This window comes from Peromyscus leucopus, chromosome 13, assembly GCF_004664715.2.
Source record: "Peromyscus leucopus breed LL Stock chromosome 13, UCI_PerLeu_2.1, whole genome shotgun sequence".
NCBI lineage: Eukaryota > Metazoa > Chordata > Mammalia > Rodentia > Cricetidae > Peromyscus > Peromyscus leucopus.
Genome location: NC_051074.1, coordinates 57,903,581 through 57,929,870, shown reverse-complemented (window position 1 = coordinate 57,929,870; position 26,290 = coordinate 57,903,581). Strand labels below are relative to the sequence as shown.

Below are 26,290 nucleotides of genomic sequence, written 5' to 3'. Positions count from 1 at the left end.
ACCTTCCAACGAAGACCAGGGACAACTCTAATTTGCCATTCATTAAAGACTTTTTTTTTATGTACAATTGGAAGAAAAAGAAACCAGAACCACAAATTTGCTCTCTAAGACTATAGAAAACGGAATGTACTTTGAAGGCTCTTCTTATCAAATAGCACATCTTCAGATCTGCAAGACTGCTGATTTCAAGTGGGTGTTTGGCATTGGATTGGGACAGACTGTTAATGCTGTTGGCATTCTTCCTGCCCAAGTGGTCAATATCTATAGGATGATCCACTACCATCATCACTAGCACAGTTATTCTGAAGGGTATAACCTCTTGTGTGTCTTTCTATTGGATCTGATTGGTCTTCACGTAAGAATGCATGTGAGTACTCATTGTGCACCACCGTCGTTTCTTTCAGAGGGATGCAATTAGACAGGGATGGGCTGAGTTAGAAGGCAAGGTCTGGCCCCTTCCTGTCTTCTGACACAGGGCAGCATAAAGTGAACCGTCAGGATGGAAGGAGACTGAGAACCATGGCCGCAGTGGGTCTCAGGAAGTAGTACATTAAACTAAAGAAGTCTGGTTTCCAGCTGTGGTTTGTTACATCCTTGCTGGAAGACCTTCATAGAGCTACCATGTCTCAATGGATCACTATTTTCTTTTATTTTAATACAGGAGACCTTCATAGAGCTACCATGTCTCAACGGATCACCATTTTCTTTTATTTTAATACAGAGTTTTTGTGCTGCTTGTATAAAGTGCAAAATATGTAATCTGGGCAGTCAGGACAGCAGGAGAGGTAGGAAATCAGTGGCTGAGGACACAAAAGGATCTTCTAAGGTACAGGTTGCATAGAGTATCCTGCTCAAAAGATTGGGGTCTGAACTTAACTCTTTGGTGTTATACTTATTCCAATAAAAAGTGTTAAAAGTTCAAGCAGCTGCATACTTTCCTTGTTCTTCAGGGTTTTTGTTTTGTTGTTATTTGTTTTTAAAACATAGTCTCATTATAGTCCTTGCTAGCCTAGAACTCACTAAGTAGACCAGGCTGGACTTAAACCCACAGAGATCTGGCTGCCTCTCCCGCCTGAGTGTGGAGACTGAAAGTGGGCAATACCAGGCCTTCTGTAGTCTTTGGTTTTTAAGCAGTATCTTTGAAATTAAATGTATCTTCTTATCCATAAAAGTCAATCTTAAACTCCAAGGACAGAGTCCCTAAAAATTTTGAGAGTAATTATAGTTTTCAGAGTCACTGACTGCTTTTAGGTCTTTGATTTGAAGGATGCTTTAACCATGAAAGGGAAAAATCACAAAAAGCCAATGCCTCTCACTGTGTTCTTCCAGCCCTGTCTATCTACACCCACCATGTAAGTGACATCACCCTGACTGGGAGGCAGCCACTGGCAGCTACTGTCCCTGCCCCTAACTGTTCCTCCAGGATCTGTTCCTAGCGCAAAACTACCCTTGGGGGGCAGGGGGAGTGCATCTGCGTCAATTCTACACTGCCTCCTGTGCAGCCATGAGTTAAGCCACAGTTACCCCAGAGCCGATCTGAAGAGACAGGAAACCATTTTTCAGAGTGGCTATGTTAGCCGGCCTGTCTTCCCTTTGATCTTTACACTAAAGAGACCCAGAGGGTCAACCTGATAATGCACTGGGTGGCCTCAGTCCTGAAGCTCCTCTATGTGCCAGCACCACTGATTGATCACGACAAGACACAGCATGTTTTTAAGACCCCAGATAACTCCCAACTATCATGTGCACTTCAAGGCCCAGAGTTTTCTTACTCCCTGCAGCTGGTAGAGTACCTCTCAGCCAATGATGGGAGGCCCTCACGTCTAAGATCATGTTCATTCGCCAAAGCAGGAGTAAGCCCTTGAGGACCAGCTGGTAGGTCATTATGACAGATAAGCAACGGACACTGAGTTAAAGTCTGTGCCTGGATCCAGGGACAGGAGAGAGGGACTGGAAGCAGCCAGAAACACCTCCTTTAAATTAAACAGTTCAGACAGATGTTCAGAAACTATCACCAGGCCATGTAGACTACCATGTGACCAGCCACAGCGCTGAGCTGATAATGTCTGAGCGAGTCCCTACTGGGTTTTTATTTTATTGCTGCTACTACTACTACTTCGACTACTACTATTTTGGTTTTTCAAGACGGAGGTTTCTCTGTGTAGCCCTGGCTGCCCTGGAACTCACTTTGTAGACCAGGCTGGCCTCCAACTCTGAGATCTGCCTGCCTCTGCCTCCCAAGTATTGAGATTAAAGGTGTGCATGGCCTTTGCCCAGCTCTAATTGGCTTTTTTAACTCTTTGAAGAGCAGTGTAAGTTGGCTAGGTACTTTTTCTCAGCATCTGGTAGGAAAAAAATACAAGATAAAAAAAAAAAAAAAAGAGGAGCCAACCTTGAGAAGCATCCAGGCCCAAAGTGCACTGGTTCCATGGCTTGTCCCTCCCGGATGGGGACAGCAAGGCGCAGGCAGAGCAAAGGGTGCTGCTCATCTAGACACAGCGCTGAGCAGGGCCCATCTATCTGGATCACTTAAAGGTGGCTCACACAGTCACCGCGACTCCTCTCAGAAGACAAGGACGTCCCCAGACGGGGTCCCGCTGGATAAGCCTCTCCCATGAGAAGAGAAAGGTGCACCCTCCCCAGGTCTGACCTCAAAACACACCATAATGAGGTTGCAGCAAATCCCCAAACTTTCTACTGTGCCTGGAGTGTTTCTGGCACCCAATAAACAGCATGCCACCATCAAACTCTGTGGTGATATTCTGTGTATGCTCTAACAAATAAAGCTTGCCTGAAGATCAGAGGGCAAAGCCAGCCGCCAGTTAGCCATCGAGGCCAGGCAGTGGTGGCACACACCTTTAATCCCAGCACTTGGGATCTCATGCCTTTGCTCCCAGTACTTGGGAGGCACATGCCTTTAATCCCAGCACTAGGGAGGTTGAGACAGGAAGTGATATGGCTGGGCAGAGAAAGGAATATAAGGCAGGAGGAGAAAGGAGCTAGGTCTCTTTCAGACTGAGGTGTTGGCGAGGTAAGAGGTGGTAGCTGGCTGCTCTGCTTCTCTGAGCTTTCAGCACTTACCCTGATATCTGGCTCTGGGTTTTTATTAAAACCAATTAGGATTCATGCTACAAAAGCTCCCTTAGTGCCTGTATAGACAAAAGGTCAGCTTTACATTCACCTACCCACACAGCTTGCCTCTCTTCTAACCTGGGATTAGACTACTAGGTCTGGGGGATGGAATGTCTCTGATTCAGCTTTTCCTAGTATGGGACCATAAACAAATCCTTGAATTTGTCAGGGTTTCATGCGCACAGTACAAGAATCACCCTGTCTGATTTCTATGCCTCCTTTGATAAACTACAGATAAGACTTCCTTAATCTATCTTTCAAAATTATTATAACACAGAATAAGGAGAGTATGTGCCTTATAAAGTGTAAAGTTGCAAAGCACTGCATAATTCTGAGTTATTATAAAAAAAAAAAAAGTACTTCTTTAAGTACAACTGTCAGCCGGGCTGTGGTGGTGTACTCCTTTAATCCCAGCACTCAGGAGGCAGAAGCAGGTGGATCTCTGTGAGTTCAAGGCCAGCCTGGTCTACAGAGTGAGTTGTAGGACAGCCAGGGCTACACAGAGAAACCCTGTCTCGAAAAACCAAAAAAAAAAAAAAAAAAAAAAAAAAAATTTAAGCTCTAGATCAAAATTATGTGCAAAAAAATACTAGAGTAACTCGATGTGACTGGAGGGTGCTTGTTACCAGAACATTCATGCAATGCTATGCTTCCTTTTCCAATGCCCAGAAACTCTATGATTGATCCACATATACAAACAAAACTCTGCCCCAACTCTCTTCTGCTGTTCCCAATCCACTTTGCTCCAATTATACCAAGATATCCCCCAAGAGTGGTATTCGATTTTTATCCAAATGTATCAAAAATGGAGGGATCTGTGTCCAGCAGAATTCCAGGAGGACCAAGCCAGTTATTTATAAACTACAATAGTAGCATGTAGCTCTCTTGCCAGCTCCCTCCAAATCTCGCCAGTGAGTATTTCAGCCCCAGAACTGCTTGCTGCCTTCTCTTTACAGCCCATTTTATATATATGTATGGTATATGAAGGCCCCCACGTGGCAGGACAGGTGAGCAGAGAGGCGCGAAGAGGATGAAGAACAAGGAACACTGCACCTCACCAGGGCCTCTCCAGCTGCTTCTCCAGCTGCATCTCCAGAGCCCCATGCCCAATCACCACAGCGGGCTGCTCTCCACACACTGCTGTCAGGGGCTCCAGAGATCTAAACAGACTTCATCTTCCATGCTGATTATGAATGGGCAAGTGTCACTTAGGCTGTGAGTCATTTCCCTCACAACCTAGTCCTCAACCGTCTATTAAAGTGCTCAGTGTCTTTAGTAAAAGAATGAAACACCCTTGAAATCCTTAAATAGTGGTTATATCCTCCCCCAAAACTGTGGGCTGATTTCCGAAATTAATAGCATGTCCCGTATATCCTTAAGGGAAAAAAAACAAAACAAAACAACTAAGATCCCTGTGCTTAATAGTTTAAACAGATGGAAGGGATGAAAAGCCAGTCCGTTACAGGGTGAGTGAGGTCCTTCTAACTCTTAGACTTGCCCACTCACTGAACGAAAACCATGCTGCTGTGAAGAATAATTGCAAAGATTCTCTTATGCAACCAGTGCCTGCAAACATGCGGATCTACTGTCACAGTTACGGCATTTACTCCACAGGCGGAACAGCTCTTCCTAGCTGCCCTCTCGTTCGGAATACTACCAGAGAGGAGTGACCATGCACAGCATCCCGGATTACAGCCCCTTGGTCATCTCCCAGACACTTCCTTCTCCAGGACCCCTGGAACGGAGCTGCCTGCCACCCCTGTGCACTGCCAGGAGGGTAAGCCTTTAGCTAACAGCCGCTCACTTGGTGGGAGAGCCTCGTCCACCCGCTGGTACCGGCTGACGTCCTGCCGCACTGAAGGTAGTGACCGCAACGGCTGGTGGCCATTGGCTTGGGAACCTAGGGTTAAAGGTAAAAAGTTACCCAAGTTACTCGGGGATTGCTTCCCCTTTTGTGTCAAGACAGATGTCTCTCTATATGCACACATGTGCACATGTGTGCATGCATGCACACACACACACTCAAAACAAAAACACACATTTAAGATAGAGGTACTGGGATTACATATGTAATCCCAGGACTCAGTAGATTGACAGAGGAGAATTGAGAGCTTTAGGCTAGCCTGGGCCACACAGGGAGACCCTGTTGCAACAAAAAGCAAGCAAACCAATCAAACATCAGTCCCAGGCAGGGCTATGCTCTATGCTCTTTTGTTTTCTCATTTCCCACATGGATTAGGAGCTCAGAAGAGGTGACCCAAGAGAAATGTCCCAGCATGCATCTTTCATTGCCCCTGACTGCCTCTAACTTGCTCATGCACTAATTACCTTCGGGTCACAAAGTGACCACAGGTTATTGAAAAGGAAAAGAGGGGTCTGAGGGAAAGAAAATGATAACTTAGGTAGAAAAACAAATCTCACAATAAGAAAACAGTTTCTAGGGCTGGGATGGACCTCAGTCATACAGTACTTGCCTAGCACGTCAACTCAATCCCCACTCCAGAAGAAAAGGAGTAATTCCCAATTGAGCCTTTGCTATCTAGTCACATAAAACTGCCCTTTGTCTTTTTACTGCTTCTCTCTAGAACATTTGGAATAAACCATTCCTGGGAGCCACGTTCACTGAGATTCGGGGCCGATTTTAGGTCTGAACCTGCAACTTGAACTTCTTTCCTCCTGTCCTCCGTCTTCACGCATCGGGACGCTCACTTAACGCAGCCGACATCTCTTGGACAAAGTTTTCATGCAAAGCCCACACTAACTAACTGTCCCAGGGTTTTAGGAAAGAGGTGCTCCTGATAACCCCTACATATCACAATAAGGCTGTGACTCATTTTCGAATCTTAATATTGAGGTCTGCTGTTAGTCAGGCCTCTTACGGCAGCAACAGATGATCCGTGTTTTAAAAAAGACTGAATTGGAACCCAGGCCGTTGGGCATGGAAACCACGCCATCTTCCTTCCCAGCTCTGTGAATGGTAAACGATTAAGCCTCTCAGGCTGGCCTCTCCAGATCTGGACTGGTAGACCAGATGCACGAGAAGGGCATCTGTTTCCATCTCTTCCCCTTCCTAATCCTTTTGCTAACTGGTGAACTCCAGGTGAGGAACTCGCCTCTCTCTTCACAAACACATGCAAGCTGCATTATCATTTACACGGAGGGAAACTGAAAGCCTTCTTTTTGAGAGGTTATGCTTAAGCCAAGAGCCATGCTGTCTTCTATAGCCTACCTCCAGTGGCGCCCTCCTCCTGGGCAGTGGCCCCTTCGCAGGCACCTTGGGTGTCCCCAGCATCCCCATCTTCCTGGGGCTGGCTCTCGGTGTCAGCAGCAGGAGCAGCAGCAGCAGCAGCAGCTCCCTCCAGACTTCCCCTCCTCTGCCAGACCTCCCCCAGCTCCCCCTGCTCAGACAGAGCAGCGGCTTCCGCCCCCGGCCCCTCCTCTTCCCTACTGGGCACCTGCACAGCAGGTAAAGAGCCTTGAGTGCAAACGGACTCCTGCGACCCCTCTGTAGGGCCGCTGCTGGCGGGCTCGGCTGCACAGGCCCCATCTTCCTCTTCTTGAGAAGAAAAGGCTGGGGTTTCTGGATATCGTGCACTCTCCAGAGATGAGCACCGGGTGTCCACCGAGGACAGCTGCGTGGTCACGCTGTCATTGCACGAGCTGTCAGCCCCTTCCAGGTCACTCTCCCCCTCGGGTCTGGTGCTGGCCTCACTCACGCTCTCTGTCCTGGCAGGGTCACTGGGTTCGGTCTCAGAGGACACCTGGGAAGGTTCAGATCCCTGGTCCAGGGACTCGGTCTCACTGGCAGCTCTGCGGCTCCCTCCAGACGTGTCAGAGGCTCCTCCTGTGTCTGCGCCACTTGCGGGCTGATCGGCCTCTTGGGAGCCTGACAATTCAGTGCCGCCCTGGTCGGCACTGGGGTGGGGCTCTAGGCTGGCTTCGTGGTCCTCAGGGGCTGCACTTGCGGGCAAGGAGCTGTCTGCAACCTCTGGAAGGTTCTCGGGCCTCTCTTCTAAGGAGGCAGCTTCATGCACAGAGGCATCCTCATTCTCCACGGGGTTGTCGTCCTCTGGCTTGGTCTGAGATGCCAGGCTGCCAGCGTCACTTCTGGATGCCCTGCTGAACATGATCAGGCCTCCTTCCTCCTCCAAGGAAGACGGGTAGCCTAGGTCCTGCTGGAACTCGTGGTCCTCTTCATCCGAGTCTATATGAAGCATCGCGTTGAGTCTGGTGTCGGTGGGGAAACTACTCCTCAGTTTGGGAGAGGCTCCTATGGACCGCTCAGAGGGGGCGGCTGCCCCTGGCCTGGAGGGGCCATTGTGTTCAATGGCATCCAAGTAGTCATTGAGCGAGTCCTGGCGGCCTCTGGGAGGCGAGGTTCTTGAGGAAGTAGAGATCAAGTCCTCTGTGTCCATCTCCAGAGTAGAGCTAGTCCTGAAAGAGTGCTTGGGGGTCCCCTCAGCCGCACTGTCCTCGGACACGGGCCCATTAGCACAAACAGTACTGTCCTGGTGGCTCCCTGGCGTATCCTCGTCGTCAGAAGGGCTGCCCAGGTCTCCGTTAACAGTGTTGACCCCGAGAATGGTGCCAACAGCTTCCGGAGATGCATCTGAGTGAGAAAGTAGCACTTGTGAGCAGGAGGAAGACGATAGAAAGATCTACTGTCCTGAAACTAACCAGGTTGCTGCGTTCCATCACCCCGCACGACCCTGGGCATCAGCACCAGCTGCTAAGGTTCACCACCCCTCGCTAAATGAGTGTCCTGTGTAAAGCTTGGTACAGGAGGTGTAGATACGCTCGCTTGCAAGAAACTTCAGCCTAGCTTCAGACGCAAGCATAAATCTTGGAGCGGTCTTTGCTAAACAGACTTTCCTAAGTGCTTGGAAAGCCATTTCATGTTTAGCCCTGGACACAAAACAATCCTGCTTACATGCTAACTACCAACCGAGTAAATTTAACACGCGCTTACGTGTTTACACAGACACCTCACCTTCGTGGACGGAAGATGTGACTTCTACTTTAAACTGGAGGTAGCCACTCACGTGGTCAGCTGGGAGCCTTCTGCCGAGGTTATAGCTGAGCATTTGATCACTGTGGGAGGAGAAACGGCCCGTCACCCCGACTGTCCCTCCACCTTCGTCCCACAGGCCACCCCACGCCCCACAGACCGCCCTCGGAACTTTCAGAATTTTAAGTAAATACAGGCCCAGGCACAATATGACCCGGTGTGTTCTATGACCCATTTGCACAAGTGACCCAGGGACAAAAGGAAGTCTTGCTATAGGACACATTCAAGGAGAGAGAGAAAACACAAAAAAACTGGGCCACTCCCAGACGGCAGCCCCAACTGTGTGAGAAGGAGCGGGAGCCGACCTCACCCCCCTCACCTACAAGATAAAGAGTGTGGCTGCTGGCTGCCATTCTCGGGGAGCCTGGCCTACCACTGAGTCCCAGGTCCTAACAAGGTGTTCTGTAGTCAGGGAGAGGACCATACCCCATGTCTGGTGCTAGAGGGGACCACAACCGGACTGCTCATTTTTTTGGCCTGTCTCAGCGCTAGTCTTAGGCTACTGGCTTTCCCAAAGATGGAATTATCCAGCTATTTCAAGTCCACATCTACTTCCCAGATTCAAATGCAAGCAACTCTAGTCACATGATTTACTAATTACAGAAAACAACCAAAAAGGCTAATGAAATCACACTATTTCTGCTCTTACACTGCCCTCTACTGGCTGTTTTTGAAAGAGACGTCTTTATATATATATATATATAAAATCACAATTTACCAATTGGTAATTCACCTGAATTCATAGTCCAGTTCTTAGATGTTTCTTTTTTTGATGTCGTGGTTTTTGGCCTAGATTGATACTATCCATGTTTTGCTTCCTCATGTGGAGTTTACTGAGTGACATGCACACGTTGCTGAGGACTAGGGATATATCGTTCTTTACTTCCCTGGCCACTTGGTAGGGAGCATCAACCCTGATTTCTAGAGGAAGACATGAAGGCATAGCCAGGAAGCTACTGGATGGCAGACCTGGGGTGAGACATGCATCATCCTGCTGCAGAGGCCCCTGCCAGGCAGCCTCTAAAGCAGGAGCTCATCTGACGCAGCCTGTGATTCCAGGCCGTTTTTTTGGTGGAGTTCCTCATACTGCCATTCTTACTTGTGGTATGCCTGACCATGATACAGCTGTCAATACTCTCTCGCTGGACTGGGAGTTGAAACATGTATTACACTGGAATGTTGGGCAGACCTGCATGGCAGCCATAATCAGCATACAGGCAGGGCTGCCTCTTTCGGCTCCTCACCGCTGAGTTCCTGTGTTCCCAGCATTTAGGGAGCACACACACAGGAGTGCTTACACACTCCTGTGTGTGCCCGGGAACAATTCCTATGGCCCTGTCTCTACTTCTTGGTGTTTCATCTCTTCTGACACTCAGTCTTCTAATGAAGGCACCACTTCCTTGTTAAAAGAGACTAATGGCTCCTCCCTTCTTCTCCCCCGAAATGATGATGCTGCTGATGGAAGATTCACAACAGCAACGGTTAAGGTGGAGAGTGAGTGCTTTGTAAGAGTTTTATGGAAAGGACTGTGCCCAACTGTTTCCGCGACTGTCTCATCTCTAATACTCAACATAGCTCTTGACATTCATTAGGCACTGATTGTATACATAACAACCACCTGCCAAATGAGACCCTTTACTTGGAAGAGTTTTAACGTAGAAAAGTCCTCCGTTCATCTATTTCACATCAAAGCTCGGAAAAGCTCCCAATGTCTCAGATCCTCTGGGAAGAGCGTGCTACTGTATGGAGCGCCAGTCTGGGGGCTTGGTCCTCCTCCTGGGCTTGTCCAGTCCTACTCTGGCTCAAACTGCTTCCTGCTGTGATATATCATTATGAAGAATATGCTATACATTACTATTATAAAAAATGAACAATAAAGAATTTCCTTAGATGCCTGAGGCATTTTCTACTGATCAGGGGAACTGCTAAACATGGGACCATGACATGTCTTTCAGGAAGAAATCCAGCCTTGCCATGAACAATGTTACATCTAAACAGATGCTTCAAAAATAGATTAGGGCATGTGGCTGATCCCATACAGCCATACCTTGGACATTTTCAACTATTTCAGATAGCCACAGTTCACCAAGTATATAACTAATCAAGTAGATAGAAAAAAATCATCAGGTCAGAAATATTAACATATGCCAGTATCTGGTATGATGGCAATGCTTTTAACCCACTCACAGAGAAACATCTCAGTTCTGATAATTTATGAATGTATTCTGGACTTTCTTCCACTAAACACCATGGGCCTGGGGCTGTGCTCCTGTGGGTGCCCAGCTCTTTACGAGACTAACTCAACTAGTAGAGAGTTCACGGCAGTTTGAGGACTGACAAGATTGAGCTCTTTCTTGGTCATATTCTTGCTGTCAGTACACAAAACTGATACACATACAATACATGAATTGGATGATTATAATTAATATAAACCAAATGGGAAAGGTATTAGATTTATTGTAGTCAGTCCTCACCATAATCTTTCACTTCTGATACATGCTAAAATAATTTCAAAGGCTCTCAAAACAAATCTTCTAGAAGCTATAATTATTTTCCTTTAATATATAACTGTCATTTCTCAGCTTTTATCGGATAAACAAGCCTCTAGAATTTCGTATTATCTCTTTACTTTGTGCGGTCTGTCCAACCACAACATTCACATCTTCAAGTCAGGAGGAGGACAATTCATTAGAACCTATGTGTTTTCTGTTTGAAGGACTAGCAGGAATGTGTAATCTGGAGAGTTATTTTCAGATGAGGAAACTAAAACCCAAGAAAACTGTAGTGAAGGTGTGGGGTTGGCTTTCCACTATTGGAAACAATTCCAACTGGTACTCAAGATGTTTCCGAGAACAGAGGGTCTGGAGCAGGACCGAGCTCAAACCTCAGCTCTACTACTGGCCTGCCTGCCTCAGATGCCTCATCTCTGAAATGGTTGACATCACATCATCTACCTCTTGGAGTTACTGAGGCTGCATCGGCAAATCCATGTACTCGTCTAACTGCTGACAGAGTGCGAACTCAGCTTCTCATGGGGTCACCCTCACCACTACTGCAAGGATGACACTCACACTAATTACTCTTGCTGTTACCACTACTGTATATTCAAAAGGTTTCCCTGCACTGAAAAAAGACACACAAAGTGTTCTCATTGAGCTATCCCAGAATACTTGTTGTATGAAATTTGCTAGTACGTATGACATAAAAATACATAACAATGGATGAGGGTGTGTTGTATTTCTTTACTCACAACCTATAGACAGCTCACAGGAATGAAAAACTAAAACTAAGTTCCCATATAAGTTTGTTTTTATGTTTCAGGAATAAAGGTAGGCTCTGTGGATTGAATTCAGCAGGATAAGAATGAAGGAAACATGATTTCAACATGCCCCCAAACGAACTGAACACTCTAAGATTTGTCACTGATTGCTACCTGGGTGAATCTTGGAAAGGGAATCGATACCACAAGAAAGTGTATCGTTAAAATGGGGTATCTGGGTCCAGTACACTCTACTGAGCATAAGCGCACTTTTTAGAGACACATCCCAATTCTCATCAGCAAGACACACCCCAGGACTACTTCCGATGCCTCGGCATCAACTGATCTCAAGGTCCCCCAAAGTGAGGCTGGTTACCCGATGGCTTGCCGCTCCAGCAGCCTCTGCACCGGAATGGTCAGCTTCCCCAGGAAACGCTTGATGATGGGGCGGCTCTTGGCAAATTTGTCTTTAATTTCAATTTCTAAGACATCAGTTAAAAGTGCAAAAAAGGAGTATTTCTGAAATCAAAAACATGCACCACGTTGGCTTAGAAGACAAATGGAACATTTCATCATTTTATTGACAGAAAGTGCTATTCCTGAAGCTCTAATGACAAGCAGAGTCCACATTACCAGCTTCTGTCAATCCTGTACTCACATAAAACTACGGAAATTCGTGATTCTTAAAACAAAAGTTTAAGATCTGAATGACAGCAGACGTCTTTTCATCCAATGAGCCACTTTTCATCCACTTTCTTGATTCAGCAGTCACAAAAGATACTATCAAGTATTAAATTATGCATACAACACTTTACCGAAGTAGAAGAAAAAATCAGGAATACTGATTCTGTTTTTATTTAAAAATCTGACCTTAGTAAATGATGGAGGCAGGAAGCGAGTGTGAATCACTGTACTTTTCCTTGACGGTGTCCATGCAACTCCATCCATGTGAACAGTACTACTAGACTGATTGACATTTAGGCACCACTAGTCTATTTAGTATAATAATTAGAGTTCTCCAAAGGGCGGAGGAATTTGGTCATCTGCTTAATGGAAAATCGCACTTGCTGAGAATAAGAAGACTCCACGTAAGCATCTAAGTAGGTAGTCACATTAATACTTGAAGCTGAGTGCACTGATCACCACGGGTAGAGATGGTTAGATCATAATCTCATAATCTAAGCTACTCCATCAGGTCAAGAAGTTTGTAAGTGCACAGGGCTGGGCAGCTGTTATATAGTCAGTGTAGCGTGCTTGGTTAGCAGGTATGGCAGCCCTGGCTCTGGGCTGGGCAGTGTAAAATGACAGACAAGAAAGAGGAAAAGAGCGGTGTGACATTTTGTTTGTGCTCTAACAAATAAAGCTGGCCTGGAGATCAGAGGGCAGAGCTAGCCACTAGTTAACCATAGAGGCCAGACAGTGGTGGCACACACCTTTAATCCCAGCACTTGGGAGGAGGAAGCAGGAAGATCAGGAGTTCAAGGCCACCCTGGGTTACACAAGATTGATCCAGTCTAAGAGAGAAACAGAGCCAGGCGGTGGAGGCACACACCTTTGATCCCAGCACTTGGGAGCTCATGCCTTTAATCCCAGCACTAGAGAGGTGGAGACAGGAAGTGATAGGGTTGAGCAAAGAGAGGAATGTAAGCAGGAGGAGACAGGAACTCAGTCTCTTTCTGAAGATTCGGTAGAAATAAGAACTCTAGTGGCTGGCTGCCCTGCTTCCCTAATCTTTCGGCTTTCACCCCCTAATATCTGACTCTGGGTTTTTATTATTAAGACCAATTAAGATTTGTGCTACAGAGTGATAAGTTTTAGGCCTCCTGAAGGCCTCTCCGCCATTGCAGCAAACTGAATCAGGAAAAGCCCAGGTTTAATGGGTAAAGCACTCCTGGGCAATTCCCCAGCTCCACAGAGAGAAGGGGATGAGACCCACGAGTATGTTTTCTGGGATGCTGCTTATATATTCCCTGTGGGAGTCATCCTGAGCCTCTCTGGGAGAGGAGCTGTGTTTGGCCGGCTCTGAAGGGTCCAGAGAAAGAGATAGGGAGGGGAGCTGAGGTGGATCTCCCACCAGGCTCCTTCCTCACACAGAGCACTATGGTTTGTTTTGTTTTTGTATCTACTATGGGCTTTCTAGAGCTCACACTGAAAAATATTTTATATTTTCTAGGCTTCAAGACACAGAAGATAAGGTGCTGTGACTTTTGCCATTATAATATCATTTTAGAACAGGTATTAAAAAAAAACGCAAGCAACAATCTGCTATTCAAAAAAGGCACAGGGCTATTCAGGGGATGTGTCTTTCTGTGCTGGATGGGTAGGATAACGAAGCTGTGAGGAACTCTATGGGACCATCAACATAATCTGCCTTCACAGGGATGCCGACTTCCTGGATGGCTCATCCAGCAAAAATCTGAAAGTTCATAGAAACATTTGCTAAAGCCCATGGAGAGAAACTCCTTTAATTTGGACTGACGATATGCTAGAGCAAAAGATAAAAAATTTAAATATAAACCAGCCTTTTCCTCCTTCAACTCAGGCTCTGCAAGGTAATATTTTAATTCTCCTGCTCTTGCGAGAACGTTCCTATATTTTGTTCCTTGTGAACTTTTTGCATTAATTTTCAGTTTTAAAAAATATTAAGATATTTTGATTACTAAGCCTTTAGCATACCATTAAATTGTACCCTAGAAGTGACCACTTACTTCACCCGTCTTACCACATACCTGGCTCTAACGAGAAGGAAACAGCTCATATACAGCTTGGAGACAATAACACTCGACACCGGGAGCCATCTTGCCCACCACATCCCTTAACAACCCAAGGCCGCACGCGTTCCGAGAGAAAAGACAAATGTGCCTGTCAAGTACTGTCAAGCAGAGGCCACCCCGCCCCGCCCCCTTCTTACCTCTCTGTGCCAAATGGGATTGGTGGTGTTGCTGATGATGGTGGACCTTCTCTCCTGGCCGTGGTGAGCACACGTGGGGAAACTGCTCTTCTTCCCTGGCTGAATGGACATCTTAAGATAAGGGTCAGGATTGAAGAACATCCCTTTCTTGAGCCCAACTGCCCTGAGATCTTTAAAGAAAGAGAGAGGCGGGAGGAGAGGGGGGAGGGGGAGAGAGGAAAGGCGGTAGGTGGGGAAGGTACAGAAGAGAGGAGGGGGATCCAGACATCCCAGTTAGCACAAGACTCGGGCGTCCTTAACTACTCCAACGCTCTAACCGGAAAGGGGCCAGCACACAGAGCATTTAGTCACACTGTGCGCACACAGAGAATGACAAGCAGGTCATGGAAGGAATTCCAGCAGGGGAATCTCCAAGGTGGCCAAATTAAAGCCAGCCCCTTTCATTACTTCATGCCCCTGCACCTGGAACTCTTTCGGGCCATGTGCCCGTGGGTCCTCATCATCTTTTTCATGGTGCAGTGTGGTTGGTCAGCCAGAATGTAAGACAACTCTGTATAGAAATTCTCAATAATCAATCTCCACAAACATGTCCTTTCACAAAAAAGACCCACATACATAAAATTACATATATCTATACTATATATATATATATACACACATGGATGTATGTATAAGTTTGAACCAAGTTTAACTTGAGATCAAAATTTAAAGCACACATTCATTTGTATTACATCTTAAATGTCATACATATTTTATAAGGAGTCCAATATGTGAATGCAATTATTTTAAATAATTCTTCAGTTATTTTTTCCATAACCTATAAAGTAATTTAAATATTCAGTGAATATAACTTACAACTTACCTTATTTTTACAATATGTTTTACATGAGATGAGCTGCTAAAAGTCTTAGCTGAAATCTGCTCAGTGAGGAGACATTTAAATTGTCAGGCTAACAGGTACACAAATGTCTAGAACTAAAGCTGGCTTAGCTGGGCCCACAACACCTTTCGGAGGCTGTTGTGGTATTAATTAAGCAGTAGGATTAATGGAACTCTGGAGCTAAACCATCTTGAAAGCTGTGGAAGAGACTGCATTTTTGTATGATTCAGATCAATATGGAGGTCTTGAACGCTCCAGCTTCGAGAGCAATTATGCACAGAGAGACCCTTGCCTTAGCTAGATCAGCAGGGAAAGAGATGCTGTGTCATGGCTCCGAATTAGAGGTCAATAGGGCTTACTTAGGCCTTGGGGGTTTTTTGTTGTTGTTGTTGTTGTTGTTTTGTTTTTTAGTTTTTCAAGACAGGGTTTCTCTGTGTAGCTTTGCGCCTTTCCTGGATCTCACTCTGTAGACCAGGCTGGCCTTGAACTCAGAGATCTGTCTGCCTCTGCCTCCTGAGTGCTGGGATTGAAGGCATGTGCCACCACCGCCCAACAGGCCTTGGGTTTTATGTATTGGCAGAGCTCACTCTCTGGGAAAAATGGCCTGGTCCATAAGAACTCATGGCCTAGATACATGTGATGAAAACAGACCGGGGCTGTCTAAGGACACACAGTCAGCCGTGGAAGAGATAGGGCAATATGTCAGCAAATATGGAGCCAGTCAACGGCAAGGCCTCACGTTAGCAAGGCTGCATGAGATGTACATTGATTGCTGACCTAGAAATCAGCAGGAGAGGAAAGGGATAAGTAGGGGATGAGTCAGACACTCTGAGATGCTGCTGTCATTATCCCAGGATCCCACTGTTGACACTTCATAGACTGTGTTCATCGACTGTGCAGTCATTATTAAATGCAGATTTTCATCCGGCTCTTCACCAACTGCATGTTTTCCCTGTTGGTGTAAAGTAGCCTCGAGGAGAAAACGCGGCTCACACACTCATTTTCTTTCCCTTCTTGAGTATTCCTGCCTCAGACTCAAGACAGATTGATAGCCTCTAGATATTAAGTTTACTTCCAAGCAGGGGATTTCCTTGAAGTAGATGCAGAGTAGCGTGGATAGAAATAGCTGCTACAAAGTCTGACAGAACCAATTCATTCACAGACAAGCACTCCTTTGAACACAAAAGCTCTCCACCAGCAGATTACCGTCACCGTGATAAAGGATGTCAACATCAGATAACCCTGACGCCAACTCTTCCACAGCGAGACGCTGCAGAGATGAATGCATCTTCATTAATACAGGTGATAAACTGCCAATTATTTGTAATCTGTTGACTGGGCTCCCTTTACTCATCTTATCTCTGTTCTTGCTTCTCTTTATTTTCCTTTGTTTCACTCTTCACACACAGCCACATCACACAGCCGACCAAGGAAGAACTCAACGCCACGAAGGCACACGTGCTAAAGATCCTGGCTTCAGCCCCATTTGGATAAGATTTAAAACATCAATCAAGGCAGTTTTTGCTGAGGCTGTGGAGTTCAAGTCTCTGGGCCCTGACGTATCCTTCGATAATCAGGCAGAGCACCTCTGCTGGCAGCTGTCCCGGTCTGTCAACCATCTTTCAGACACACGTGTCACCTACTGTCAGTCCATGATGATGTTAGTTGTTGTAGAATCAACCTTATAGAATCCATTCGCCTCCCATGATTTTACACATCTCTGTAACACTCGGCAAATGCCTATCTAAAAGACAAACACATCTAAGGCAGCCAGCTTCCATGTGAACAGAGGTGGGATGTGACAGAAGTATTTCAAGATGGATTCGCTGATGTCCGCCAAGGGCTTGTTTCTCATTCTCAGGAAGATGGCCTGTGATTGTACTTTACGGACAGAAATCCGCCTACTACAGTGAGTTAACAGCATTGCCTCTGAAGTCAAAATCAATGTGTGACTGCCATGTTTAAAGTGATATACATCAACCAAACACAAAGCTCAATAGCGCTAACCTACGGAATCGATAGAGTATAGACACTGTCATGGGGGTTGGGGGGTGGGGAGGTGGCTAACTGCTCCCTATTGTCGCCAGAGGCTTCAGTGTCCATAACTCCTGACAACTTCCCAGGTCTAAAGCACGAGCTGTCCATCATCAACAGGAAGCAGTGTGAAGACAAATGCTATCACAAACAATGGGGCTTTTTTTTGGTTTTGTTTTGTTTTTGTTTTTTTCGAGACAGGATTTCTCTACATCATTTTGGTGCCTGTCCTGGATCTCACTCTGTAGACTAGGCTGGCCTTGAACTCACAGAGATCCACCTGCCTCTGCCTCCCGAGTTCTGGGATTAAAGGTGTGTGCCACCACGGCCCAGCGACAATGGGGCTTTTAAAGTATTGAAAAGTATTTAAAATCCCAAAGATCCCCCAGACAAACTATATTTATTGGCCTGATCTGAACCATAAGCCACCAGGTTACAACTTCTGAGATTCACCAGGAAGTGGAAGGAAGGGAAGGAGGCCCTCAAACGTACAGCCCCACAGGAATCGAAAAGGACGACACAGAACTAAACGAAAAGAAGACCGTGGCCAGCAGTGAGTGGACGTGCACAGCCTGGTCTGACCTGACTGTTAGGGTTTGTGGCTGATACCAAGGATCAGCGTTTAGATGCCGATGCCCAGTCACAGTATTAAAGCAGAGAAAACAGAATCTCAGTTAAATCACAGACCTTCCGATTTTTATTTTATTTTATTTTTTTACAGAGCCAGGTAAACTTTAGACCTTGGATAAACTCTCATCCAGCTGTCTATTTGAAAACCCCAGTTCAAGCACTGGCTCCCATAAAGCATTCTCGGTTTCATAACTGCCAATGCGTTCTCGCCAGGTCGCTGGCTTTCGAAGATCTTTTGAGAGTGCTGTGGTCGAATGGACATTTCCCCAGCACAGTGCCCTACGCACAAAATAAATTTCACCTTTTGGCGCAGTAGCCCAGTGCACACATCCACACACATATATTCTTTTTGTTTAAAAAAAAATGTCAATTTGTGTAAACTGATGTCTTATCAAAACATCTTCCCCTTGGTAGCAAGCCCCAATTATTTGAATGCTAGTTTCAGCTCAGTCGGCTTCTCAAACTGCAAAACAAAACTCATAGCCTGAGAACGGTGTTGTAACTGGATGGTTTACATGCAAGCAGGTGGGATGTTTTAAACAGGAAACCATTATCTTTTTACTTACTATATTTTTTAATTTCATGAAAACAGCTATCTGTCTGCTTCATGTGCAATCCTCACAGAGAGAAGTATGCCTTTCATGTTTTTACTTCAGGCCTTCACAACTTTTTCTTTCTCTAGCTGAAGTAAGCACAGATTGTTTAAAAATCACCAAAGCTCCCTTGGCAGAGTTATTTAGCAGTTTACACACGATTTCAGTAACCTTCCATACTCACACAGTCCTTCCATGAGGATACTTGGTAAAAAAAAAAAAAAAAAAAAAAAGAGTACTTTCTAAACATAATAATCATCTAATTTTATCATGGTAAGATATGTACTTGACTTTCCAGAAGTATGATCAAAAGAACTCAAAATAACCTACTTTCTAGGCCACATGTGACATTACGAAGAACAGACTGTGGCCTACATTGACACTACATATCCTCAGACTGTAGGCCACACTCAGACACTTACCTGACAACGTGAAGCTGACGAGTTTCCGAGAATGTAGACTTCCGGAAGCACCTCCTTCCATGCCTTCTGCTCCCATCTGAGAAGAAAAATGTGTGTGAAATTTCATATGGGAATCATGCTATCAAATGGTCCAGGGACCCTCATCTGTTTGGACACACAGTGATTTTTATATCAAAATGCACTGTAGTGCATGTCTTCAAAATTTCAAATCTTAGATATGCAAATGTAGATTACAAAATATAGGACCAAAGGTCCATATTTAAAGTTAATCTTTAAATTCAAAGAAAATGTGAACTTTGAAATCTTCCTTAATATAACCAACCTACTTTGCTCTGTCTTCCCTCTTAGTATGAATACAGGTATTTATGGTATACATTCCTATAACCCCAGCCCTCAGGAGGATGAGGCAGGAGAATCACCAGTTTGAGGCCAGCTGTCTCTGTCTGTCTGTCTGTCTGTCTGGTGTGTGCTCGTATGTGTGGGTGACACTGATGGTAACAGTATTTCTGTTATATTTAAGACAGGGTCTTGTTATACAGCTCAGGCTGGCCTGCTTCATTTAGAGAGAATCCTGTCCCTTGAGACAAGATCACTTTTGATATCCGACCAAATTTCTCAACTGTCATCAGTGCCCTCTCCCCCACCCTGGTGATATCTACCATTCTGGCCTGTCTTCAGCAAGAATTTTTGGAGGTTGGTTTGTGATCGCAGATCGCAACCCACCTTCTTAGTAATTCTCATCCATCTCTACACAGCCCAAACTGGCTTTGAACTCATGATGCTCTTGCTTCTGCCTCTCAAGTGTCAGGATTATTAGAATGTACCACCATGCCTGGAGGAATATATTCATATTACTACTAAAACTAAACACTAAATTTCCTCATATTTAATAAGAAAGCCAGGAATAAGTTCTCGACTTATGTTAGATTCAGTAACATGTACCAAGTCACCCTCCCTTATCTCCTATCTCTAAGTGACCACACAGGTGTCCTACCTACATCCAGGCTTCTGCTGTATTGCAGTGTGGGTACTTGGCTATTGGAGTTAGCAATGATAAGACCGTGTAATGTTATTGTACAATCATTTTTCCCTAAAAACTTGTGAGTAAATTATATCTTACACAAAAGCAGTAATTTATAGACCACAAGTCAAATTTAGATCTTTCTCTCCATTTGTATACAATTAGTACATAATTTATGATTTCTAAGAAATCTGTGGTACTCTGAAGACGAAGTACACATTACCAGGGGACAGAACGGAGGCAGAATTTCATATTAAACCCTACCAAGGTTCCTTCCTTCACCAAACTTTAGTCAAGCTCATGTGTGCCCTCAGCTCAACCAGGCCTCACCTTAGCCTTCTGTCTCTAGCTTCACAGATTATAAAAATTCTCCTTCATCTAGAGAGAATCCCTATCCTCACTATGACATCACTCTTGATACCGGACCAAATTCTTCATCTCTTACCAGGCTCCAGGTTCCACCTGATCACCCTGGCCTGCCTTCAGCAAAAATTGTGTTTAAGTTAGCTTATCAAGAGTTATTACCGCATCCTCTTGGCCCTCTGAATAATTTTTTGCCCACTGACTCTGCCTCTTGAGTATAAATCCTCATTTTCCTTTTTCATGTCTGGAACTGAATCATTTCTACTTAGCAGTCTCCCCCAACTGCAACAACGTGTGAACAAACTCGGCTTTTCTCTCTTGAACCTCCGTCGGGTGCTGGGTGACTCTGGTCTTTGACACCCCCTTGTCTCTACTGTACTCCCCATGGAAAACTCACACAGTGTCACATGTGAGCATCACCGAGCCAAGTCAAGTTCAATGTCAACTCTACTGTCTTCTTTCTACCTTCTGCACCTTGGACAAGATTATGTGACAATTAGACAAGATTGTGTGAAAACCAACTGCCTGATAATTTTGCGTTAGGACCTTTCTTTATCCATCACACCTTTTTCTTTCCTTTTCTGTCCTCTCCCTCTCCTTCCTTCCTCCCCACTCTCCTGTGTGTGAGTGTGTGCATGGAAAGGCCAGAGAACAGTCTCAGTCACTGTTTCAGGTGCTCTTCCCCTTTTCTTTGGAGACAAGGACTTTCATGAACCTAAAACTGACCAAGTAAGTAGGTTAAGGTTGGCTGGTCAGCAAGCCCTAGGGATCTGCCTGTCTTCGCTTCCTCAGCATTGGGACTGCAAGTGCGTGTGATCACACCCAGCATTTTTTATGTGTTTTCTAAGGATCAATCTCAGGTTCCCCACATTCGCAAAGTGAGGACTTTTCTGATGGAGTTATGTACCTCCCCGGCCCCCGTAATCCCAATCTCTTGACGATCATAGAGCGTTCATTCAACAAAAATGTCAATTATGACAACGGATTTTATTCCTCTGACTCACAATTCCCAGATTCACCGGGGGGGGGGGGGGGAGGCAGCAGCTAACTGTCTAGACAGCAGATCTCTGTGACCGTTCATCCTGCTTTCAGCACCCAGGACCTAGACTACGACAGGTGACACAGACTTCCCCTGGGACAGACAGTAGTAACCTAACCACTCCCCACTGCACAGGGATCGTGGGTCCCCAAAACAGGGCCTTGCCTTGAGTAGAACGCACTGTCTAGTAAGTAAGACATGTCCCTCCAGGAATAGAACATCTGTATCTAACCAGGCACTTGCTTGTGCTGAGTTATTTGTGGCTGAAAAGATTAATGGACTGCCTTCATTTAGAATTCTCTCCTCTCCTCCCCTCTTCTTCTCTCCCCTCTCTTTCTTTTGAGACATTGTCTTACTATGTAGCCCAGGTTGACAATTCACAATCTTGCTGTTTCTACCTCCTCCTCAAGTGTTAAGATTACAGGCATATACCACCACACCTGGCTCATAAACTAATTAAAATATCTTCAGGAGCTACAGGAACAAAAGAAGACACCTGCTATTTTCAATGTAAAAATTTTAGTTCATGTAGTAAGACTCACCTAAAAACAATTATCAAAAAATTCATAGAAAAACAGTGCCACCTCTCTGGCAAAATGCTCAACTGAAATAACACTCAGAGAATACAACTTTATCTCACACTACAATAAGGCCACGGAAGGCCAACCATTATCATGGAATACAAGGGCCATTTATCGTAATAAGCATGTCTGCAGCAGTGATTAGAGGGAGGTTTTAAATAGACTCACTCCATAGATCCATTCCAGGAAAACCCAGAAGGACACTGTCAACCAAGCACTGAGACAACACAGTGCCAGAGCCCGCCCTGCAGCTGAAGGGTTTCCCATCGCAAGGCTCTGACACACATCTCACGGTGTATTCTGACGAATGACAATGACGTCAACGTGTCAACATACAAATGACAGAGGAGGCAGCGGGTTTCATCCTTGATTCATCACAAAAGGATAGGTGGGAAAGGTCACAGGATCAGGACAGTGGCCCATTTCCTGACCTGGGGAGACTCCCGGCTGTCTTCCTCAGGTCTCTTCTTTGCATCTGGCATGGAACAGTCATACTGAGCAAGCACTGTGAATTTACTTACAGTAAACACTGTGCTGTTACTTACAACATTTAAACGCACGCTGTATGGCCGGGGGGGGGGGGGGGGACCACGGCATAGCACTGAACTCCCCAAAGGAGGTTAGACCCAAGAATACAGACCCAAGTACTTGTAGATTGTTCAGAAATCTATTGACCACCACTTCCATTAATGAGTTTTTCAATCAAAACACTCTCTCTTGATTGCAGTGCTGATGTCTACCCAAAGCTCTGGGGTCATGTTGAAGCACATTAGTGATTCCCAAACCGCAGGCTCTGGCAGAGCGATCTCACTGGAAAGTCATTACACTGCATTCAATGGGCAGTGGACTAGCCATTCCCACTGCCGTCGGTGAGAGCTGGGCTCTGGTACTGCTCAAGTCGAAATGTCTCTGAATTCAGGAAGGGCTGGCTTTACTTTTATTGTCTGATTTCACTCAAAGTGAGTTTTTCAGAGGTTTGATTAGACACAGCCTTATCTTCTAGGTGTGCAACTTTTCATTTTACAACATTAAGGAGGAGACAGTCTAGTCCAGTGTTACACTGTCATGGCAGACTTTGTGGTCAACAGTTGTAAACCTTTCTGTGACACCCCAAAGTCTTACGCAGTAAGGCAGGCTATTCTTCCTATATTCTACACTAGCTTTACTATCACAGAGACTCAAACATAATTTTAACCATTTTTCACATCTTTTCCCTCCTCACCCAAGCAGCGTCTTCTAGGCCGCCCTCGCTCAGAGCATTCCTGGTCATGGCAGGTCCTACTGCTACAGCTAACACAGGTCTACGTCTCTCCTCATACAAGGATCACTTAAGTGATCTGATCGATGCCACACCCCCTCAGTACAGCAGCGACAGTAACAACTTTGCTCTTCTTACCATCTGATTCCCAGCAGGAGGCCTGGCATGCAGCAGACACACCCACTGGAAATACGTCAGAATAATGAAGGAAAGGAAATGACTGACTGATTCAGGCACTATCAAAAACAGCACACAGCGAGGCTGGACAATTCCAAAATGTCATCTATAAAGATTACTTCCTCAACTGGGGGGATTTAACCTGACCCTCTGTCTATTTCCAAAATAGCAACACCACACACACACACACACACACACACACACACACACACACACACACAGTGAAGATTCTATGTCATAAGAGTTGATTTTTTTCCTAGACTTGTATAATCGTTTTAGTTTTTTCAAGACAGAGTTTCTCTGTGTAACAGCCCTGGCTGTCCTGGAACTCCCTTTGTAGACCAGGCTGGCCTCAAACTCACAAAGATCTGCCTTCTGAGTGCTGGGATTAAAGGTGTGCGCCACAACAACTTGGCTACAATCTTACTTTTACTAATGACAAAACCCTACAAGCATTCACATATTTCAGAGTCTGGGAATCTTCCTAAGCCATCAGTCCAATTATGAGAACTTTAGATTTTTAAAGCTAATCTACCAAGAGAAAAAAAGTCAGAAAGTTGTAAAAGCAATCCAAAGTAAAATGAACTACCATTCTAGAAATGGAGAATTTTTCTTTCAAAGTAAATGGCTATCTTTCTTCACTTGAGGACTTGATGAAGAAGTTGGCTCCCAGAGTGGCCATATTTTGCCAAACAGTAGATTCCCACTCAGCACCCTGTGAGAGATTTAAACTCAGACCTCTGAGGAAACTGCCCTTATATGACTCCCATCATACAGTCTCTTCAGGTAAAAGCTCCTTGAGGTGACTGGCAGGTAGAATGACTGTGACTTAACTGGGTTCCTTTCCCCCTTTACACACCGCATTCATGTAAATCCATCCGAGATACAGCATCACCATTTCCTACTAACCGCGTGCAAAAGCCTTCACGACAGCACACCGTGGTTCACTCTGTTCCCTTGAGAGCCGCTGATACACAGGACTGCTCTGTGGCAAGTGTTTTTCCACTGATTGGGATCGCAGATGCAGTCATGTCAGCCTTGTCACACATTTCCGTTCCTAAAGCAGTGCCCACACCGTCGTGTGTTTCCTTTTCATTGTTCCTCATGACCCTGACAGGGCTGCCCAGGCAAAAATAGAACTCTTCATGGGCTTCGGGAGGAAGCCAGCAAACGGGGAACTCACCATCACAGCTGGGTTCTTCACAGTAATACAGGGGGTTGTGGCTCGCAGGGCTCCGCTGATGCCATGGTAGTACTTGAAACAGATTTTGATCTCCGCTGCAAAGCAATGGGAGAAAAAACAGTGAATCTGCTGGAGAAAGGCCACATCCCTCTCAGGCAATCCTTTCTGTGGACAATTCCTTCTTTTCCAACCAGAATTGATTTTTACCAATTCCTGATGAATTCTGCTTATTGGGCTTTTCTCTATTGCCTTATTTTTCACAGGATCTTAATATGCCAGCTAAGCTAGTCTGAAGCTCGGGATGGCCCTGAACTCTGAGACTTCTTACCTCAGACTCTCAAGCGCTAGGGTTACAGACATGTGCCACCATGCCCAGCTTTATCTGCCTTGTGGAAACTTCATAAGAACATCACAAATGTATGAGAAAAACAATGCACAAACAATATACTGAATATACTCTGTAGAGCAGAGATAAGAACGTGACTAGTTGCTACACTTGCCATGTACTCACAGTGCCAGGCAGGGCTAAGCCCCAGGCCTGTGTTGTTAGCTAACCTCGACTCCAGCCTGCTCTGGGTGACAGGTGAGCTGTTCAGATTTTCTGTAAGTCAGCCATGAACTCTGCAGACTTTACTTTCAATCTCTTTAATATAAACAGACTGTAGCTACTACTAGAAATATAAAAAGCAAATCAGTCTAACAAAGTATAGACTGGGTAGACTCTCCAGGAACCCACATGACTTTAAATTTCCAAATGACTTAAATGAACTACTAAATAGGGACTAAATTTAGGAACCAGATCCATAGAGCTAAGCATATAGAAACTCATATGCCTTATAAATTGGCTCAAATAACTGAACTTGAGAAAAAGCAACACATACACCAATTACAGCTTTTAGAAAGCAATTAGTTTTCAAAAGCATGAAGTGAAAAGTGTTTCAACCTAAAACTAGGGTCACAATAGTTTCTCTGTTCACTGAGGCCTGAATCACCATGAATATTTTCCCTCAGGTGTCCTTCTACAGAGGCAATGGGGTTGGCAGGCAGGAGAGGCCACAGGCCACAGAGAGGCAGATCTGGTCTACAGGGGGAGCGCCTCTCAACTGAGTCACCAGGATTTGCTGTGGAATAATCCTCTTAAACACTTTAAAGATTTGTCACTCAAATTGGTGACAAATTTGTCACTCAAATGCTGATTGGCCGGTAGCTGGGCAGGAAGTCAGGTGGGAAAGCCAAACTGAGGATGATGGGAAGGAGAACAGAGTGAGAGAGTCACCAGACACAGAGGAAACAAGATGGGAAGGCCATTTTGAAAAAAGGTACCAAGCCATGTGGCTAAACATAGATGAGGATTATGAGTTAAAGTGTAAGATCTAGTTAGTAATAAGCCTGAGCTACCAGTTGGACATTTGTAAGTAATATTAAACAGTCATTATTTGGGAAGAGGCTGCTAGGGATTTGGGAGTTGCTGGTGGGACAGAAACTGGCACTTAAATCCACATCATAGCCTGAAAAAGCTTAAAAGAAAGGGTTCTAGATACACAAAAATGGAGCCAAGAGCAGCTTCATAGCTCATGTCTCTCATGTGGACCACGATACAAGGGGATGCGGAATGCAACTTGAGCTGAAACATGGCGGAATCCCACCATCTCACACAAGAGATGATATAGAGTGCACCGCAGACTTAGGACTTTTGCTCATTTAGACAAAAAGGGTTAAAGATTCACAGTAAAAAGATT

The 26,290-nt window shown here is 45.3% G+C and overlaps 1 protein-coding gene across 3 annotated transcripts in view; it reads right to left on the bottom strand.

The window, feature by feature from the left end:
* Window positions 1–26,290, bottom strand: part of Hecw2 (HECT, C2 and WW domain containing E3 ubiquitin protein ligase 2) — a 362,611-nt gene that overhangs the window by 105,297 nt on the left and 231,024 nt on the right. For all 3 annotated transcript variants that reach the window (XM_028886428.1, XM_028886412.2, XM_028886448.2), the window contains 7 exons: window positions 24,552–24,646; window positions 18,930–19,005; window positions 14,371–14,540; window positions 11,836–11,978; window positions 8,123–8,223; window positions 6,362–7,741; window positions 4,937–5,032 (listed from right to left, as the gene is read on the bottom strand). In XM_028886428.1, coding sequence (XP_028742261.1) covers window positions 4,937–5,032; window positions 6,362–7,741; window positions 8,123–8,223; window positions 11,836–11,978; window positions 14,371–14,540; window positions 18,930–19,005; window positions 24,552–24,646 — 2,061 coding nt within the window. The remainder of the gene's footprint in view (window positions 1–4,936; window positions 5,033–6,361; window positions 7,742–8,122; window positions 8,224–11,835; window positions 11,979–14,370; window positions 14,541–18,929; window positions 19,006–24,551; window positions 24,647–26,290) is intronic.